Source organism: Schistocerca gregaria, chromosome 2 (genome assembly GCF_023897955.1).
Source record: "Schistocerca gregaria isolate iqSchGreg1 chromosome 2, iqSchGreg1.2, whole genome shotgun sequence".
Classification (NCBI taxonomy): domain Eukaryota; kingdom Metazoa; phylum Arthropoda; class Insecta; order Orthoptera; family Acrididae; genus Schistocerca; species Schistocerca gregaria.
The window spans coordinates 383250983-383273469 of NC_064921.1; the positions used below are offsets into that span (position 1 = coordinate 383250983).

The 22487-nt window shown below is 44.1% G+C and overlaps 1 protein-coding gene across 1 annotated transcript in view; it reads right to left on the reverse strand.

Annotated features, from left to right (window-relative positions):
• Positions 1–22487, reverse strand: part of LOC126320831 (esterase FE4-like) — an 88117-nt gene that overhangs the window by 37507 nt on the left and 28123 nt on the right. Inside the window, exons 4-7 of the mRNA XM_049994125.1 lie at positions 21021–21168; positions 9969–10154; positions 8025–8224; positions 1606–1771 (exon numbers count right to left, since the gene is read on the reverse strand). Of these exons, the coding sequence (XP_049850082.1) occupies positions 1606–1771; positions 8025–8224; positions 9969–10154; positions 21021–21168 (700 nt within the window). The remainder of the gene's footprint in view (positions 1–1605; positions 1772–8024; positions 8225–9968; positions 10155–21020; positions 21169–22487) is intronic.

Sequence of the window (22487 nt, forward strand, 5' to 3'; positions counted from 1 at the left end):
AAAATTGAATGTTTTCCAATCGACTTTGTTATTCTGATTAAAAAGGCAATGTTTCTCCTCGTATACTTTACAATGAAAAATGGAAAACCCACCGCCATGAATTGTGTTGTTGGACAAAAAGAAAATAATTTTTATTCAATAATGAAACTAATTTGTTAAAGACAATGTAGGTTTGGGAAACTTTCTGAATGATTTGTGGAATAACCAAGAAAAATCAAACAGAAGAAACAAAAAAGTGCCAGAGGAGCAATCGAACACAAGGCCTCTTTCATAAGAATCCGAGCCCTAAACACCTAGGCCAGACGGCGGCTCGGCAGTGTACTAACATTTTATACTCATAAGGCACCCAAGAAACTTTGGATCGATTTTTTCCGGGATTTTCCGAGTAGCGCGTCCTAATATTTTAACCACGTGAGGTGTTAAAGGGGTCCTCTTTCACCAGACAAAATTGCGGACAAATCCCCGACCCCACGGTTGTGCCGTCTCCTTGTTAGTACTCGTACTTGTTGTCGATTTATTCGCATGCACTTGTAATTAAAAGAAACGTATGTATGTAAAAATATTATTATTCAATATCTCATATGGAGAGCTCACACAGGAAAAGCTAGAAATTATAATTCCTCAAAAGAGAGTATAATACTTCACGTGAGTGATACCTCAAGTGCCTTTCACCGCACGCTGTTAAGCCGCTTGCGGAGTCTTGGTGGAAATGGGGATTAGGTTATCCCCCAAAACTTGCCAGTTAACTTCTGAAATGACCAGTTCCGTAATTAATATGGATAGAAAGTTTCTCTTTCACAGCGGATAAGTTTTGTTAGTGCATCAGAGGAAAGAACGCTTCAAGCAGTTCTCTTATACTGATCCTGTTTCAGTGTATTTTTGAAATATAAACAAACGGATATGATTTTTTGTCAGTGCTGAACACTTTACATCTATGTTCAAATCTCCTCTCGGGAATTCAGTGTTGGGGTGTATGTCTGAACAGTTGTGAATGAAATAGTTAGTCAAAGTGCTTCTAGAAAATCTATTTGATACCAGTAGCTGTTTCCGTTCTGCACAACTAGGTGACGTATTACAGACGCTTAATCATATACTAGGAACTACATCTCATGCTGGCGTGAAGCCAAAGCGGTCAGCCATCTTAGGATATGCTTCCGCCTGAACAGGGTTTACCGAAAACTGGTTAACTACGTGTCCGGTGGACACGGGGGCAGTCATGATGCTCTATAAATGAGTGAAACAGGAGAAATTTTCAGAAGGCATTATGAAATCGGAAGTCCCGCTTCCAATGGGAAGTGGGTGTAGTCGTCAATTCTTCACTGGAGTTACTTCAGGAAGTATTATACGATAGAAGGATTACGGATTTTTCAGTTATTTCACATTATTCAGATCTATTTTGGGAAATCATGCTTAACTTCTTGAGATTACTTAAAAGAACGGTATATCAGTACTAAGTATTCTAAGTATATGCATTTATTTCCTTACTCATAAACCAGTTTTAATTACTTTTTGCTCACTACATCTCTCAAGCACAAATTGTGCGTCTGGAATATTAGTAAAAATCAAAATATATTGTAAGAAATTCACAAGTAAATATTATCTTACTCTGTGTGTGTCCAACTCGCTCGAGGTCAGTATTACCAGCCATGAAGGGAACGAGATTGTAGCGGCCTTCTGCAACAAGCGTCCATGGTTTTTCCGTCAAGAAGGCACCATCGTGTTCCGGCTCTGCAGTGGGCGTCCAGACACAGGTGAACAAACTGAGGCTATCCTGTCACAGTGAAATCGTGTTTTCTAAGTCTTTGTTAGATGTAATTGACGAGTGGGACAGTTTACAAACAACACAGACACAAGACTGGGTTGAGTTCTACTTGATTCGTATTTATGGCACGTCCTGAGGTTGTACTGCTTTTAGGACTACATTTGATATTACATATTTCGTGAATTAGGACCTTTACCAGAATAGAAAAGTGAGCATTATACTTCTTAATTATTATCGCAAATCAGTAGAAAACTGAAACAGTCGTAGTACGCTGGGAATTAGCAGAGTGCGTATCGAAATTCCCCTTCGGTGATATTGACATACCAAACATTGCATATCTTGATAAACATTATTTTATAAAATGTTCAAATGTGTGTGAAATCTTATGGGATTTAACTGCTAGGGTCATCAGTCCCTAAGCTTACACACTACTTAACCTAAATTATTCTAAGAACAAACACACACACACCCATGCCCGAAGGTGGACTCGAACCTCCGCCGGGACCAGACGCACAGTCCATGACTGCAGCGCCTGAGACCGCTCGGCTAAATCCGCGCGGAATTACTTTATACCTTTATTCTATCTGAAATATTGTCTGTAGTCGCTCCAAAACACATTCTTTTTAAAAAAACTCTAACAAATGATTACAATTTCAGGAAACTTGGATGATTTATTTAAGAGAAGGAACTCCATAAATTGGGCAAGTCAATAGCGCATTGGTCCTGCACTGCTCTCTACGCAAGCAGTTATTCGGCCTGGCATTCACTAATAGAGTTGTTGGATGCCCTCATGCGAGCATAGTGTTAAACTCTATGCAACTGTCACGTTAGATCGTCAGAATCCCAAGATGGTTGTAATGTGCTGCCCATAATGCTTGAAATGATCTCAGTTAGGGAGAGATCCGGCTACTTGGCTGGCAAAGGTAGAATTTGGCAAACACGAAGAGAAGCAGCATAATCTCTCGCCGTGTGCGGACGGGAATTATCTTGCTCAAATGTAAGCCCAGGATGGCTTGCCATGAAGGGCAAGGAAACGGCGCATAGAATACCATCGACATACCGCTGTGCTGTAAGGATACGGCGGATAGCAGCCAAAATGGTCCTGCTATATAAACAGACTGCACCCCAGGCCACCATTGCTGGTTGTCGTACAGTATGACGGGCGAAAGCCATGTTGGTACCGCTTCGCTGTCCGGCACGTCGCCAGACACGTCTTCGACTAAGACTCTCATTAGCTGCAGTAGAATTTCTTCAGTGAGAAGTTCATCTTCTAAATGTGCTCCGGTGACCAGGGAAGACGTGCATGGAGACGCCCCAGACAGCAGTGGGATACCAACCTTACTGTCGGCGACCATGCGGCCCGGCAACCAGTAGTTATGGTGTCGGGTGTTATTTCTTTTCATAGGAGGACCCCTATCGAAGTCATCCGCGGCATCCTTGTAGCACAGCGGTACGTCGATAATAATCTACGCCAGAAGGAGAGCCAACAACTCTGTCAGTCCATGCTTAGTCAAACAACTGCTTTCATGAGGACCAGACGTTGACCAATGCGTTTTTCTGTCTTAGAGTGTAGTTGACAAAAATGATTTCGAAGCCAGTGCACTAGCTCAGCATGGCAGGCTGGGTGAGGGTGCGGTAAATACTTGCGAGCCGTGCTGCCCGTGAGCTACACCAATCACATGGCCCGAATTGTTTACGGCCAATGCACGTGCTGTCGGGTTCTCCGGCGAACAACAAAGGGTGCTCAAGCCCACAAGGTAATGGTCCAATCCGACTTGTCGAAACCCATCCCGAATTTTTCGATGTAGAATGATTACAACGAACAAATACCTAGTCAAATTTTAGCTGCTAAGACGCACTGAAAGAATTTTTTTTAACTGTTAAGGTTATGCGTTTTCCTCGGGCGAAGAACCGATACCTGTTTGTACAGTCGTTCCTGCCTAGTGCGCGATCGGCGGTGACAAGAGGGCGTAGCACCGCGTAGTGCGAATATCCAGAGTCTCACATGCTAATCTCAAGTATCTAAGCCATTCAAAGAGATGTCACATATCATCAATTTTTTTAATAAAACGAAGTTCATATCGAAATCTAAACTGCTGCAGATGTAATTCGTGCCATAGTAAATTAATCGAGGCAGCGTTTGATGTTACATTACATACGACTTCCATTATTTCAGAATGGTTCAAATCGCTCTGAGCTCTATGGGACTTAACATCTGAGGTCATCAGTCCCCTAGAGTTTAGAACTACTTAAACCTAACTAACCTAAGGACATCACACACACCCATTCCCGAGGCAGTATTCGAACCTGCGACCGCAGCGGTCACGCGGTTCCAAACTGAAGCGCCTAGAACCGCTCGACCACACCGGCCGGCTACCTTTATTTCTTGAAATGCAGTATTTTGTACAGATTCATCACTTTATGGCAGTTCCTGTAGCACACTTCTTATGATAATTTTTGTATAGTGTATATTTTACTAATAATGAAACAGTTCCTCGTTTATTCCCCATAGTAGCCACAATACAAAATATGTGCCACTGAATGACGAAAACGAACACTTTCCTTACACCAGGCACACCTAACGAAACAAAAAATAATGATTTCAGGCCCTTCACGGTCATTGTTTTGTTTTGGAAGTGCGATGGAGTAAGAAATGATCCTGGCTGTTGGTCTGCTTAACGTGCTGCATACCGAGAATACTTAAAGCAATTCGTAAAAAGTGCCTAAGGAACGCACATGTGAGTGAAATTTACGGATACGATCACCTGTTGAACTTCAAACGCCATGGACCTATCGGAAATTATGCTGGCCAACATTATTCTTAATAATGCCTTCCGCACTCGAAACAACTGTGTGCCATGAGTCACAATGGTTGTTCCGGGTGTAATCTGTATTATAACATTAGTCTTTTCGTTGTCCTCCTCAAAGACAGAGGTGTCATTACGTCCAGGCCAAGAACCGAACACAAACAATGAATTAATATCTGCAGTTAGTTGGAAATCGTTTGAATGAACTGTTAAAACATTATTCTTTCCTGCTTTCTTTTCGATTTTAATACGTTGATTATAAGATGTTTGCCACTAAACAGCCTTCTTCTGAATGTTTGCTCCTAACATTCCTTCAGATCTCTGAAGACGGACATAAAGCTGCGGAAATAATAATCGACTCACACTTGTCACAGTCATTGTTGTATATGAATGAGTCATACTATTAATCGATTGCACAATAGGTCCTGTCTTATTTTCGACTCGAAATGAGAAAGTGTGGTTTGCTCGCAGTTCTGATTGGAACTAGTCACGGCAGATGTATGGACTACAGCAAGCTTCGCCTTCACGTCACCTACGAATTAACAGTATCTCCTGTACCACTTTGCTTGCAGTAAACATTGGAATTTTGCGATTCCCTGTACAGTGAGATTTCTTAAATCTGTGTAACCAGGTCGAAGAAACCTTGAAATCAGCAACGTTCATCTCCATTGCGGTTCGGAGGAGCCAGTCTCGTACACCTCCATCGGTAACGGTGCATTGCCTCTCACGAGCAGCTCTACATAGTTCATATCTCAAGAAAATACCTGTAAAAACTGTTATTGATGGTACTTATTTAAGTTTGTGGGTTTATCGTGGTCATTAATGCTTGTAACGGGCCTTTATGGCCACCCTGTACAGCAAATATTTTTTTTCATACTTCCCTGAGTTTCGTTTTGGCGCGTTACTTCGTGTAAGTCTATCTTCCATTCATACAGTTCACTGTCAGATTTTACAAGCAAAATCGAGTTTGCGCACTGTTTAACATTAAACCTTAAACGCAGTAAATATTTAATCGGGATTGTCTCCATTGTTAACATATATGCCACAGCAAAAGCAACTGGTAGTTAGAGTGGGTATTGAATGATTTGCAAATTTGAGTATACATTAACGGCGGACAATTGTTTCAGAGAACTGTCGACGAAAACAGAAATACGCTTTACAAATTACAATCACGCCGAGTCGTATTATGTGTTTACTGATGCGTCATCAGCCAATCGTATGCACTTGCCAAGTTGTGGATGCACAATACTGCCGCATTTTCAACCATGATTTCCGAAATTTTATACACTTTTAAAAAGACTTTCAGTGCGTCTTGGCTGCTAAAATTTTGACAGAGTTTTTCTTTCTGTGTATTGTTCCTGCACAAAATTTTTCAGGGCATGTTTCTACATGTCGGGTTGGGCCACTCCCTAGTCAGTTTTGACCCCACCGTCACATACCCGTAACTTCTACGCTTTCGCGAGCAATGTGTTACACAGAATACTCAGCTCGCGGGCATGTTGCTCGTAAGTGTATACGCACCTTAACACGACTGCCTATCTGGAGAAACGATTTCTCTGAACAGAAAAACTTATGGAAGCCGCGGAAGGAGGAATTTTCCGTGACCAGATTGAAAATCAACAAAAAAAATGTTTTTCGAACCATTACCTTTTTTCGCAACTAACCCTCGATGTGCCAGTGACAGTGCTTACGCTGTAGTTTATTAACTTAATGTTATTACCATCTAAAAGATGCAAATGGTTGATCTATTTCCTTACTTCCGATCTTCGTATCTCATTATTCTGATCCTGGAGCTTTGTGCCGTCTGCAGATTTATTGGACACAGTCGCTATTCAGTCGTTCTGAGGCGTGATGCAGCACATTGAATGAGTATTGTAGCCCATATAGTGCCAGTGGCAACACCTGAGAATTACAAATCCTGGTGTACACATTTCGGTACATTCATAACACTTGAGGGTGTATACCGGACAATTCTGAAATCTTTGAGCATAAGACGAATTCGGGTATTGGTCACACGACAGTTCTCTGACGTATTGCAAAAAGCACAAGGTGTTGCCCTTTCTCGAGACGGTTTGTGAGCCAAAACAAAACATTTCATTAGTGAGAATCGCGGACGAATTTCGTGGTAGTTACAGACAAGCACAGAGTGTGAGCTTGCTATTCAGTATGAATTTAATATTAGGTGGGCGTGAACGAAAACAGCTGGAGGTTCATGAAGAAAGAACAGAGGGTTCAAACTTCGTGTTTGTGAAATGATTTTGAAATTTTATCGATTTGTGATCCATATCTTCGCCCTCAGAAATGAATTCTTAAAGTACACCATTCAGCTACTCTGAAAGATATTCCTGCCTCTCTTAATAAGCGGAAATACTTTCCTAATTTTCTGATCATTCTTTGTGGGTAACACCTGCAATCATCGGTGTTATAACAGCCTTATGCTTTTGTATGGTCTCATTGATGGCCTCAAAAATTTCGGAAATGTTAAGGATTACGAGTCCCAAGGTGTTGCCCCCATAACTATTTGCTCGAAGTAATTTTCAGATGTAACACTTAATTTTACTTCCTTCTGTTACTGTTCGATAAGTAATGTGACGAAATGATTAGATTTAAGTAAATGCAACCGTATCATCATTGTCAAAACAAACTTACTGTGCCTAATCAATTTTTTTTTAATGGGCCAGGATTAAGAAATGAAATTGATATTGTCTGCAGGTGTGGCCGAGCGGTTCTAGGCGCTTAAGTCTGGAACCGTGCGACCGCTACGGTAGCAGGTTCGAATCCTGCCTCGGTCATGGATGTGTGTGATGTCCTTAGGTTAGTTGGGTTTAAGTAGTTCTAAGTTCTAGAGGACTGACGACATCAGATGTAAAGTCCCTTAGTGCTCAGAGCCATTTGAACCATTTTTGAAATTGAAATGCATAGAAGTGTTAGCCTACTTCACGACTACAGTTAACTCATAGTTCTTTTTGTAGTAGCCTTAAATATCCCCAAAATTTCATACATATTCTACATCCTTCATAACTAAAAATGTTCAAAAATGGTTAAAATGGCTCTGAGCACTATGGGACTTAATTTCTCAGGTCATCAGTCCCCTAGAACATAGAACTACTTAAACTAATTAACCTAAGGACATCACACACACCCATGCCCGAGGCAGGATTCAAACCTGCGAACGTAGCGGTAGCGCGGTTCCAGATTCTAGCAACTAGAACCGCTCGGCCACCCCGAACTAAAGAAGTCTTGATAAAGAAATAAAGCTAGTTGCAAGAGGGTCGTTGATTCTTCTCCAATCTGAAAATATAGACAAAAATTATTCTGGCTAGTAGCGGTTGTATGAAAATAATATTTGTATGTCTGTCTACCACGCTTCCTCTTGTAATTGTTTCAGCAGTTGTGGTTATGACGGTACAGCTACTTTTGCTAGATGAAATACTGTAATTAAAGGGTATACATACCTCTTCCGATAGAGCAGCAGTTCTGTCCTTCACTAGTGTGCTCGCATTTATACTTTTGAAAAAATTCAGAAGATCAGTGGAACTTTTCCCAGTATAGCCCAGGTGTTTGGCAAACCGCACTGCTCTGTCTGTAGCGTTTATTGTGAATGCCCAAGGGTTCAATGCTGATCCACTCATCGCTATGGCGCTTTTATACAGACCTGATGAGGAATGAAAGTTTACAATTAATAGGAGTAAACAGACGTGCTTCAGTCTGTTAAGCTATAAACTACCTACTTTGCTTGTGCCGTGCGTACTTGGAGGTACTATCCAACCTAAAAACATACTACTCTTAATAGTATAATTATTAGTCTGTAAATTAAGTACATACTGATGTACGGCTCCCAGTACACTGCCCCCAGTCATCAGTCGATGTAACTTCACTTAACGCCGTGTATATAATGCGATTTACATTTTTAATGAATTCAGTAAATATTGTGAGACTCTAACACTGATGCGAAGCGCATACATTCTGCCCCAATTAGCATTTCAAACTGTCATTTAATTATGTAGATTGAAGCAGGAGAAGTGGGTAGAGAAAGGAAAGGTGGTATTGATGTCAACTGCATCGGGACTCTATGCGGAATCAACGGCGGCGAGTGAAAATTTGTGCTGGACGGGGATTCTAACCCGTGATCTCCTGCTTACTAAGTAGTTTTGTTAACCACTGCCCTATCCGGGCACTGTGTTTATCGCAATTGCGCGAACTATCTCGGTATGCCTTTCACCCCACCCACATTCCCACCTAGCACCACCTCTGCGCAAATGCCACCAACGGTTATAAATGTTGTCAGTTTCCTCGTTGCTGTGGGGCAAAATCTGCATAACGCAAGTCTCCGTACAATTCATTATACGGGCGAGTCAATCACAATCTTACACTGACGCGATCTCGACGTCAATAACTGCCGTCCTCAGTACAAGCTTCTATGGATGCTACGTGCGACGAAGTAGTCGCCCTTATTTCGGAAAGCAACGCAGCGGTTATCAAATGAACGTCCACCTTCCATTTTACACGTTTTTATAACGCATGTATTAAAATCCGATCATTGTTGCATCAATTTTCCTTTTAGTATTGCTTTATAACGTATGGTCTACCTATCCAGCTATTTCTGCGCAATCTGATTATGCCCCAAATGGTTGATACGTGTAATTGATGTTAAATAATTTCGCAACCAAGGCCCTTTTACTTTGAAATGAAAATTTATTATTTGTGCCTATGACGTGCAATCTAGTTGTGTAGCTTTAAAATACGATTTATTCTAATAAATTGTGATTTAATGGCAATTCCTATGTAGTATCGCTTAATTCCACAATCTTATATGAAACGTTGCGTACAAAGAGAGACTGCCTCTTGAAGTAGGAGAATTTTTTTACCTTTATATTTGTGACTGTTAAGGAAAGTGAAATGCTTTACTTAACATATCATTGAATGTATCGGAGATATGTAACGTATGCAATCGGCTCCCATTGTCAGTGAAGTGGCCACTCACTACTGGGAGAAGATAAAAGTTTGCGAGAGAGTACCACATGAAAACAACCATTATTTAAATACATTGATTTGCGTCAATTTTACGCTTCAACTTTTCTGAAACTTTATTCCTTTATATCAATATTGTGTACATCCGCATTCAATCGTGTTTCTTATGCTCTTCCTTCATTTACGTTGCTATGGTGCGCACTTTCTCTGTAAGACAGTACGGTTACCAGGTATTGTAACTGTGGTGTCTATCCGCCCCCGTCTCCGTCTCTGTCTCTCTCTCTCTCTCTCTCTCTCTCTCTCTCTCTCTCTCTCTCACACACACACACACACACACATACACTCACATACACAGTATCAATGCATTTTTTATACCGAGGATTTTTCGCTGAACAATTAATAAAGTTTCAAAAGCAAAAATCAATTACCTTTGCTCAGTGGAGACAGAACGTGGTAATGAACGGATGCACCTCCAGCACTTTGACCTAAGATAGTTACTTTTTGTGGATCACCTCCAAAAGCCTGTATGTTCCTCTGGACCCAGCGAAGGGCCTCTGTTTGGTCCTTTAGACCCATGTTCCCAGGGACCACCTCATCGCCGGTGCTTAGGAAACCTACGGTGATTTATTATTGTAAGGTAAACAAAGCACTTAAATACACACTAAAAAAATAACCTAAAGACTTGTAACAACATTGCAAACTCTGTAATAAATTCTTACAAGTCGAAATTTAGAAGTTATTCAAGCCCATGTCTAAGGAGTTTAAAGTGTGTTACGTTAATGCATTTCAGAGTCGGATTAAAAGTAATATAGATATTTGTAGTACACGTACACTACTGGCCATTAAAATTGATACACCAAGATGCAGATGATAAACGGGTATTCATTGGACAAATACATTATACTAGAACTGACATGTGATTACATTTTCACGCAATTTAGGGTGTATAGATCCTGAGAAATCAGTACCCAGAAGAACCACCTCTGGCCTTAATAACGGCCTTGTTACGCCTGGGCATTGAGTCAAAGAGAGCTTGGATGGCGTGTACAGGTACAGCTACCCATGCACCTTCAACACGATACCATAGATCATTAGGAGCAATGACTGGCGTATTGTGACGAGCCAGTTGATCAAGCCACCATTAACCAGACGTTTTCATTTGGTGAGAGATCTGGAGAATGTGCTGGCCAGTGCAACAGTCGAACATTTTCTGTATCCAGAAAGGCCCGTAAAGACCTGCAACATGCAGTCGTGCATTATCCATCTGAAGTGTAGGGTTTCGCAGGGATCGAATGAAGGGTAGAGCCACGGGTCGTAATACATCTGAAATGTAATGTCCACTGTTCAAAGTGCCGTCAATGCGAACAACAGGTGACCGAGTTGTGTAACCAATGGCACACCATACCATCACGCCGGGTGATACGCCAGTATGGCGATGACGAATACATTCTTCCAATTTGCGTTCACCGTGATGTCGCCGAACACGGATGCGACCATCTTGATGCTGTAAACAGAACCTGGAGTCATACGAAAAAATGACGTTTTGCCATTCGTGCACCCAGGTTCGTCGTTGAGTGCACCATCGCAGGCGCTCCTGCCTGTGATGCAGCGTCAAGGGTAACCGCAGCCATGGTCTCCGAGCTGATAGTCCATGCTGCTGCAAACGTCGTCGAACTGTTCGTGCAGATGGTTGTTGTCTTGCAAACGCCCTCATCTGTTGACTCAGGGATCGAGACGTGGCCTCACGATCCGTTACAGCCATGCGGATAAGATGCCTGTCATCTCGACTGCTAGTGATACGAGGCCGTTGAGATCCAGAACGGCGTTCCATATTACCCTCCTAAACCCACCGATTCCATATTCTGCTAACAGTCATGGATCTCAACCAACGCGAGCAGCAATGTTGCGATACAATAAACCGAAATCGTGATAGGCTACAATCCGAAATTTATAAAACTCGGAAACGTGATGGTACGCATTTCTCCTCCTTACACGAGGCATCACAACAACGTTTCACCAGGCAACGCCTGTCAACTGCTGTTTGTGTATTAGAAATTGGTTGGAAACATTCCTCATGTCATCACGTTGTTGGTGTCGCCACCGGCGCCAACCTTGTGTGAATGCTCTGAAAAGCTTATCATCTGCATATCACAGCATCTTCCCGTCGGCTTAATTTCGCGTCTGTAGCACGTCATCTTCGTGGTGTAGCCATTTTAATGGCCAGCAGTGTACTATTTTTTTCATTCCACAAACATTAAAACTCTTCAGAACCTACAGGGGATCTACATTTTAACTAGACGAGAGCACTAATGGCAGACAAGCAAAAGTAAGTTATTCAAACTCTGAACTGTAGATGTTAATACTGACATATTTTTCTACACGAAACGAATACATACACACACCTTTAGTAACTACAACGTAACTTGCCGTCAGCTTGCTTTTGCGACTTCATATTATGTAAATATTAACTTAGTGTCAATTTTAAATCTGCCATTTTCGTTCCATAAGTAAAAGTGTTGGTGAGAGGAAATGGATTTCGTATGTTTGTAACAGGACTTCATTCTTACCACAAATTTTCTGACAATTATCTGATAGTACGGCCCTGAAAATTATATTAATTCCGCGAATGATGTGGCGTAGCAATTGCTAGAAGCTTGGTAAAAGCAGTTTCCGAACGCGGGAAAGGCTGATCACCACGAACAGTGAGAATGTAGGCACGAGGTGGCTTCCTTTAAGAGTGAAAACTACGAGATCTCACACTGCTGTAAATAGGAACTGTTACTGTGGTTAGGCGGTTGGGCGAGTACGCATCATCTACCCGGAAACAACAGCGTTGCGTTACACTCGAATTTGGCGTTACTCCGCCACTGCTCGAGTATGCAATTGACTGCACATCAAAGAGAACTTGAATTGGAAACCTCATGTTCCAGATACTTTCAACTACTTGAGTTCAGCATCATTTCTTCTATGTCTAATCTTTGATTTAGGTAATGGAATCAAAGGTTCAATTCTCTGATGCGGTATGGAAGAATTCTCTTGGAAAATTCCACACACAGACATAAAGTATTCATTGTACAGTATAAGAATAATACTGATTCATTGTGTGATCATTGCCTCTGCAGTTTGTTGAAAGTATTTTAAATCCCTCTTTGTAACTACAAGAAGGTGTGTCTTTTTTTTCACGAAACGTGTATCGTTTTACCGACATTAAATATCATCAGCGGTCTGCAAAGAAACGTATTTAGAATTGTCTGACATTCTAGATCTAAAAAAAGTGCTTTACAAACTATGATGATTTTCAAAATATCCACGGGTGTACTGCCGGTCTATATTGTCCAACGGGCACAATATTTCGGCGATCAAACATGTCGCCATCATCAGCTGAACTGACGGACTGAGCTCCTGTGAACGTGCTGGCACGGAGATCCGTACGCTATGGCTGCTCAGGGGGAACTGGGTTCAGTCGCTGAAGCTGACGCTGGAATGACGAGCCTGTCCTTGGCTCGAGGTGATGCAGTATAGACATACATATGTCGTTCCTGCAGTTCCTGTAGGGGAGAGAAATATTAATTAACAGTCTAGTCGAATGGTCCTGTCTGGTTTTACCTGAAAAAGAGAAAGACACACTCTGTTGAGGGATTAGTAAAACTTAATCCCTCAGCAGGTCAGGCCAACGCGTGGTTGGCCTGTGATGTGGTTGTTGGCCCAGTCCACGGATGAGCCGGTTGCGGGAGTGTTCCGTCCTCTCGTAGAACTTCCTGGCGATGGCGCGGAACCTTTCTCGGAGAGGCAGGATTCCGGTGTCCTCGTGGAGTTGGCGCGTCGAAAAGCGCCTCGGAAGATGCATAGCAGGCTTCAGGGCGCGGTTCTGTATCCGTTGCAGAGTCACAATGTGAGCATCTGCGGCTTTCCCCCAGACCACGGCCGCATACTCTAACAGTGGGCGAACCAATGTTAGGTAAAGCGTGATGCCGTGTTGCGGTGGCAATGACGACTGCGGGTTTAGCAGTGGATACAGGGCGCGGAGCCGTCCAATTGCTCTCCCTTTCACATCACGGATGTGATGCTTCCAGGTGAGCCTGCGGTCTAGGGTAACCCCTAGGTATTTCGCCGTCCCACGCCATGGGATGGGTTCTCCCAGGATTTCGAGCGGCGTAAGCCCTGGCGGCAGAAGTCTTCGAGTGAAGACGACTGCCTGGCTCTTTGTGGCGTTGAATTTCAACCGCCACTTTGTTGACCATGAGCCCAAGGCGTCGCACCCGCGTTGGAGGCGGTTTCTCAGCACCTGGGCATTCATGCTGCGCGTGAACAGGGCTGTATCATCAGCGTACAGCGCCAGTTCGACTCCTGCCACTTTCGGCGCGTCTGCAGTGTACAGGGAGTACAGCGAGGGGCCGAGAACCGACCCCTGCGGCACCCCTGCACGTATCTACCGATCTGTGGACGTACCGTCGTCAGCCCTCACGTGGAAGGTTCGTTCGGACAGGTACGACCGCAGCAACGTCATGTGAGACGTCGGTATCCATTGTTCAAAGAGTTTGAACTCGAGACCGTCGTGCCACACCGAGTCAAACGCTCGGGAGACATCGAGGAACACTGCGCCAAGGAATTCCCTTGTTTCCAGTGCCCTCATGGCCGGTTCTACTACCCGCAACAGCTGGTGGGAAGTGGCATGCTCTTCTCGGAATCCGAACTGCTCGTCCGGGATGATGCCCTCCTGGGTGACGTGTCGCATCAGTCTTCTCGCGTACAGCCTCTCGAAAACTTTCGAGAGGGACGGGAGTAGGCTGATGGGTCGGTAGCTCGATGCCTGGCGTGGGTCCTTGCCATATTTCAGGATGGCCACGACCTCCGCGTGTTTCCACGCAGAGGAGTACTGGGTTCGGTCGCGGCGGCGGCCGATTTAAATACCCTCCGCCCGCGGCGCGCTCCCTCCGCCGTCCGCGCCCCGCGCCATGGTAGCGCGGTGGAACAGATTGCGACGGCGTCTGAGATGACGTCGGTGTGATGGCTCTGTCCACCGTGGTCCTCACAACTACGCGTTTGCTCGATATTTGCTGGATATTTTGATTATCAAATACGCCGGGAGAAACTCAAGAATCATATGATGATTTTACTTACGACATTTTGAATTTTGCTCACTTGAGGAAGTGTTATCTGCTTGCACTTTTTTGAGGTATTTCCTTGTTGGACGCTGGCGTTGTTTTCGTATAAAGCCACATTGCCTTGCTGCACTACACATTTCATGATGTAAAACATGATACTGAATAGCACCTTTAACGTGTCATTGCATAGTTATTGCTAAACGTGTCTCTGTATTTTGTATGAGTAGTTTTGCCTTGAACAGAACATTTTTAGATCAAGTGAGAACCAGAACTAGCGGATAAGATTGCAACACTTCTCACAGAAAAACATAGAGAAACGATTAACCAGGAGTAGACAAACTATCGGTATGCTACATTGCCACGTTTTGCGTCTAGAAATGTAGAGTGCTGCTAAGTAATGTAGATTTAGGCAAGAAACTGCAGGGGGAATGGAGAGAATACTACAAAAATGAGTAAGGAGATGACACTTGTTCATGTTAACGAAAATTGTACCTAAAATGCCGTAAGTAAAGTCAACAATCTTGTAAAGAACTATTTTTAGGTCTAGAAAGCAAGATAAATTGTTAATATGCAGACAGACGACTAGTCATATTCTATATAAATGAAACGAAACGTTTTTGATTACAAAAGACCGCGCTTTCTTATAAATACGCAAACATATTTCAAATACGTTCAAATAAGATAACATCAGTTGTCCATTCTACAACTACATGTAAGATAATATATAAAATAATTGTCATACTGAAAACAGCCTCCAAACACACCTACTTTTTTATTAAATTTGTAGTGACGAATGAGGCGCTATTTGAAGATAACAGGGTAATTCTGAAATTTAATACTAGGAACAATATTTGTGTACACAGTTCAGACCATACCTTTACTCTTACTCAGAAAGGAACAAAATACACAGTCCTGAAAAATATTTGACCTCTTGCATTGTGAACTGGAGCTAGACACGTAATAAAACAGATACAACAAATTGAAATCATTTTTTCTTAACAATTTCTGCTCAACAGACAATTCCTACTCAACAGTTATTCGAAGGACGTCCAGTAACTTATGCAACATATTTTTTCTCGGCCATTTTCGGTTGAATAAATGTGAAATTTGTTGTGTGACATCATGGAATATTACCACTTCAGCTTTTATAGTTTCATGAAGGTCTGCTAGGTAGCGGTACTATACGAAGCCTTCAAACTGGCGTCTGTAACGGTGGTGCGTTCCAAGAAGAGAGCTGTTATTGAGCTTCTTTTGGCAGAAAACGACAGTATCGCATGTATTCATAGACGCTTGTAGAATGACTACGGGGAAGTTGCAGTGAACAAAAGCACAATGACTCATTGTGCAAGTCAGGTGTCATTACCATAACAAGGTCGCCCAGACCTGTCCGATCTCCTGCGTATCAGCCGGCTGCATACACAGACACACTCGTCCACCATTTGGGGTAGTCCATGGTGTGTGCCGCTAGGTTAGTCGCCGCCTAACAGTAGACCGTACAGAGCAAAGAAAGACAATATATGCCGAGTTAGTTGCGAGTTACAAGGCAGTGAAACGTGGGCTCGTCACTTCGAATGGAAACAGAGCGACAATCCACGCAGCGATGCTAACCACGTCTCTTCTGAATAAAATGTTCAAAGCCGAACCGTCAGCCGGCGAAGTCATGGCGACGGTCTTTTGGGACACTGAAGCGGTTATTCAGTTTGATGTCCTCCCTCATGGTGCAACGATCAACTCGAAAGTGAATTGTGTTTTCCTCAGGAAACTGAAGAAATCACTTCAGCATGTTAGTCGGCACAAAAATGCAAAAAAAAAAAACTTCTACAAAATGAGATTTTCACTCTGCAGCGAAGTGTGCGCTGATATGAAACTTCCTGGCAGATTAAAACTGTGTACCGGACCGAGATTCGAACTCGTGACCTTTGCCTTTCGCGGGCCAGTGCTCTACCAACTGAGCTACCCAAGCACGAGTCAAGCACGGTCCTCACAGCTTTACTTCTGCCAGTACCTCGTCCCGTACCTTCCAAACTTTACAGAAGCTCTCCTGCGAACCTTGCAGAACTAGCACTCCTGAAAGAAAGGATATTGCGGAGACATGGCTTAGCCACAGCCTGGGGGAAGTTTCTAACTTCTCCATGTCAACGTATGGCTTCACACAATCTGCCCAGCTGGAAGGAGCTCACAGACCTTTATTGAACTTCCTTCATCATCCACCCTAGAATCTGGATCTCGCATCTTCCGACTTCGATGTGTTTGGCCCCATCAAGGATGAGCTCTGCGGGAATTAGTACGTAGTTGTTAATGATACAGCAAGGCGTCTGCTCTGATATCGATCAATAGGGTGGTACAAAGCGGGGATACAGACTCTCCCAGTAAGGTGGCGTCAGGTCGACGCATTGAAGGGAGATTATGCTGAAAAACAGGGTTTTGTAGCCAAAAGAGTGACGAATAATATGGTGTGCTATAATTTTCAGTAAAACCAACTTGTTTTCGGAAAAGAGTGTTGTATTACTTACTGAACGATCCTGGTTTTTTTTATTTTATTTTATCTTGGCGAGAGGATTGGAACAAGGTGCACTTATCTCCTTGATGTCGGATGAGGAGCTATTTCGCCGAGTGACAGCGGCACCAGGTGTGCTAACGCGACCCCCAACTCTCCATATGGCATTCAAATGCGTCATTGGTGGAGGATGATATGGCGATCGATTGTTCCCCATTGCCCGTCTGTGGCCAGGTTGGCGGCGCGCGCAAAGTAAGAGGCTAGGATGTGACCATTCGTAAACCTGCTGACATGTTGTACACCATAGCAAGTTGACGGGAATTCACTGACCTGACAAAGTAATGGGATAGCGATATGCACGAATACAGATGGAGGTAGTATCGCCTACAGAAAGTAGAAAACGGTAGCGTGTTAGCGGAGCTGGCACTTGTACTTAGGTGATTCATGTGGATTGATTTCCGACGTGATTATGACTCCACGATGGTAACTAACAGAGTTTCAACACAGAATGGTAGCTGGAGCTGGACGCATCGTCCAGGAACTCAAAATTCCGAGGTCCACAAGGTGAAGAGGGTGCAGAGAATATCACGTTTCGGGCGTTACCTCTCACAACGAACAACGCATTGCCTGATCACATGATCAATTAAAACAGAAGTAATATCTGGTGTTCCTCAAGGAAGTATTACAGGCTCTCTATTGTTCCTGACCTATATTAACGACATAGGATACAATCTGAGGAGATGTCTTAGATTTTTTGCAAATGATGCTGTCATTCACTGTCCTGTAAAGTCATCAGATGGCCAAAATTAATTGCAAAATTATTTAGATAACTATCTATTGTGCGAAAAGTGTAAATTGCCGCCAATAAAGAAAAATGTGACGTTACTCAGATGAGTACGAAAAACATAGGTACTGGCAGAAGTAGAGCTGTGAGGACGGGATGTGAGTAATGCTGGGTGGCTCAGTTGATAGAGCACTTGCCCGCGAAAGGCAAAGGTCCCGAGTTCGAGTCTCGGTCCGGCACACAGTTTTAATCTGCCAGGAAGTTTCAGTACTAAAAGAAATTCGCTAAGTTTCGATTACGCGATAAGCCACACAAATTCAACTAAATACTTAGAGATTATAATTACAAATAACCTAAATTGGAATGATCACATAGATAATGTTGTGGATAGAGAAAACCAAAGACTGCGATTCATTGGCAGAACACTTAGAAGGTGCAAGCTTGCTCGCCCTATTCTTGAGTATTGCTGTGCAGTGTGTGATCCGCATCGGGTGGGACTGGCGGACGTCATCGAAAAAGTTCAAAGAAGAGCAGCCCGTTTCGTATTATAGTGAAATAGGGGAGATAGTGCCACGGACATTACACGTGTATTGGAGTGGCAGCCATTAAAACAAAGGCCCATTTCGTTGCGATGGAACCTTCTCATGAAGTTTAAATCACCAGTTTTCTTCTCCGATTGAGAAAATATTCTCTTGGCGCACAGAGAGAAATGATAATCACGATAAAATACTAGCAGTCAGGGCTCGCACAGAAAAATTTAAGTGTTCGTGTTCCTCGGGCAGCGTTCGAGATTAGAACGATAGAGAGACAGCATGAAGGAGGTTTATTTAACCCTCTACCAGGCGCTTTGATGTGAACAGCAGAGTAATCACGTATATATACACTCCTGGAAATTGAAATAAGAACACCGTGAATTCATTGTCCCAGGAAGGGGAAACTTTATTGACACATTCCTGGGGTCAGATACATCACATGATCTCACTGACAGAACCACAGGCACATAGACACAGGCAACAGAGCATGCACAATGTCGGCACTAGTACAGTGTATATCCACCTTTCGCAGCAATGCAGGCTGCTATTCTCCCATGGAGACGATCGTAGAGATGCTGGATGTAGTCCTGTGGAACGGCTTGCCATGCCATTTCCACCTGGCGCCTCAGTTGGACCAGCGTTCGTGCTGGACGTGCAGACCGCGTGAGACGACGCTTCATCCAGTCCCAAACATGCTCAATGGGGGACAGATCCGGAGATCTTGCTGGCCAGGGTAGTTGACTTACACCTTCTAGAGCACGTTGGGTGGCACGGGACACATGCGGACGTGCATTGTCCTGTTGGAACAGCAAGTTCCCTTGCCGGTCTACGAATGGTAGAACGATGGGTTCGATGACGGTTTGGATGTACCGTGCACTATTCAGTGTCCCCTCGACGATCACCAGTGTAGGAGATCGCTACCCACACCATGATGCCGGGTGTTGGCCCTGTGTGCCTCGGTCGTATGCAGTCCTGATTGTGGCGCTCACCTGCACGGCGCCAAACAAGCATACGACCATCATTGGCACCAAGGCAGAAGCGACTCTCATCGCTGAAGACGACACGTCTCCATTCGTCCCTCCATTCACGCCTGTCGCGACACCACTGGAGGCGGGCTGCACTATGTTGGGGCGTGAGCGGAAGACGGCCTAACGGTGTGCGGGACCGTAGCCCAGCTTCATGGAGACGGTTGCGAATGGTCCTCGCCGATACCCCAGGAGCAACAGTGTCCCTAATTTGCTGGGAAGTGGCGGTGCGGTCCCCTACGGCACTGCGTAGGATCCTACGGTCTTGGCGTGCATCCGTGCGTCGCTGCGGTCCGGTCCCAGGTCGACGGGCACGTGCACCTTCCGCCGACCACTGGCGACATCATCGATGTACTGTGGAGACCTCACGCCCCACGTGTTGAGCAATTCGGCGGTACGTCCACCCGGTCTCCCGCACGCCCACTATACGCCCTCGCTCAAAGTCCGTCAAGTGCACATGCGGTTCACGTCCACGCTGTCGCGGCATGCTACCAGTGTTAAAGACATCGATGGAGCTCCGTATGCCACGGCAAACTGGCTGACACTGACGGCGGCGGTGCACAAATGCTGCGCAGCTAGCGCCATTCGACGGCCAACACCGCGGTTCCTGGTGTGTCCGCTGTGCCGTGCGTGTGATCATTGCTTGCACAGCCCTCTCGCAGTGTCCGTAGCAAGTATGGTGGGTCTGACACACCGGTGTCAATGTGTTCTTTTTTCCATTTCCAGGAGTGTAGATGTAGACATTGAAGCTTTCGTATTGTGGGAAGCGTTGAGCTTCACGTGTTCATTCGATGGTCAGGTTCATATCAATGATTGTCATATATCCTGACTCCGTCACACTCTACGTGGGTAAGCCGACGTACTGAAGCACAGACTGGTAATTAGAAACACTTATCTTAGCACCACCACGTTAACATGTACTAGTTATCTCTACTGTAGCGACTTGTGTTAAGAGAGAATATATAAGTTACATATTAACTGTTATGACGACGGTACAGATTCTCGAAATTATCAATCTCTTCCTAAACTGACTGCTAGTATTATCTCCCCCTAAAGGTTAATATGTTCTTTAAAAGCAATCTCTGTCTGGGTAGTAGCGGTAAATTCCTATGGGACCAACCTGCTAAGGTCATTGGTCCCTAGACTTACACACTACTTATTCTAACTTAAACTAACTTATCCTAAGGACAACACACACACACACACACACACACACACACACACACACAAACACACACACCAATGCCCGAGGGAGGACTCGAACTTCATGCGGGGGAAGCCGCGCGAACCGTGGCAAGGTTCCTGAAACCACGCGGTTACCCAGCGCGGCCTCTGTCTGGTGCTAGTACGTATCAGAATACAGCTGTTTTACCAGCTTCCATGCCTGCTCGAGACTGACAGAGCAGCTTTCAATATTTTCTGTGTAGATTGATTTACTCTGCGAGTATATTCAATTATCAGCAATTTTTATGTAACATTGGGCTGATTTTGTAAGACGTTAACACTTCACTTTACTCGACTAATAATGTTCATTACCCAGAAGTCCCAATCGATAATTTATGTTGACAAGTATGACATCCTGGTCCACGTAGTAGTACGGTCTCGCAGAACCAGCTCCTCCTGTGAAACATCCTCCGTGGATAAAAACCATAACATTTTTCAGTGTTCCATTTCTCGTCGGCGTCTGCAACAACACAAAGCACAATCGCAATGCAATCTGCACATTTACAGTCTAAAGATTACATTCATTTTTTTAGTCTGTTTCAGTTTACGCTAACCGATCAAAAGTTTCCGGACACCTCTATGTAAAGCAGAATTGATCACCATGTGTCTTTAGAGACCGACCCGCCAGTATAAATTCAGCAGGGTGGTATTTTTAGTACAGATCTATTAACAGCAGAATGGATAGGTCAAGAGACTTCAGTGACTTTGAACGTTGACTGGTCGTGACAAATGCGACAGGTACATTTCAGCCCTTATGAAGCTGTCGCATGCCATTGTTGGAGAGATGATTGTGAAGTGGAAACGTGAAGAAACAACCACTGGTAAACCACAACCAGGTAGACTTCATGTAATGACGGATGGGGACCTTTGTGCATCGCTGAGGGTGGCCATGAAATCAGCGGAAGAAACCACTCTCCAGTGGCACAGTGCTACCTCCAGTACAGCTAGCGCAATAACTATGCATATCAAGTTAGAAATAAGCGTGTTCAACGCACGAGTAGCTCCTCATAAGCCACACTTTGTAGACAACGTTAAGCGACGCCTGAGGTGGTATGAAGAGCCACGATAGAAGTCATATGACGATTGCCAACGAGTGGTTCTGAGTGAGAAATTCTGCTGTACCATGTGGGAATACGGTGGTGCAAAGAGCGACGTCAGATGACATAGGACGATTGGAAACGAGTTATTCTTATGAGAAATTCTGCTGTACCGTGAGCAATCCAGTTGTGTAAAGAGCGATGACTGGACCATTGTAAACGAGTGTTTTTTCAGTAATGAACTGTGTTCTACTCTCGCGGCAATCCATTGGAGTAAAGAACGGCGACAGAGGGCAAAAAACCATTGGCAACAAGTTACTGTGAGTGATGAATGGTGCTAAACTCTGTTGCAGTCCTCTGATAGGCGTTGGGTTTGGTGAACGCCTTTAGAATGTGACTTGTCATCATGAGCAGTACCAACAGTGAAGTACGGAGGATATGGTGTCTCGGTAATGGGGTTTCTTGTGTTAGAATGTGATACCCTTCTCTTGGTTAAGTAAACGCCAGCTGCCCAAATATGAACACATGTTAAGCATTGTGCACTCTGTGTAGTAGAGGCATGATGTGGACCCTATAGTAAATCAGCGTCTATGATTCGATGGTCCGTGGACAGTAAAATTCTTGTAAATGAATGGGGCAGAATTCCGACCTGAAACCAGTGGAACACCTTTGGGATGAGTTAGACAGCAGGTTCAAACATCGTTACCTCCTCTGGTTTCGTGTCTTGATTTAGAATGGACTG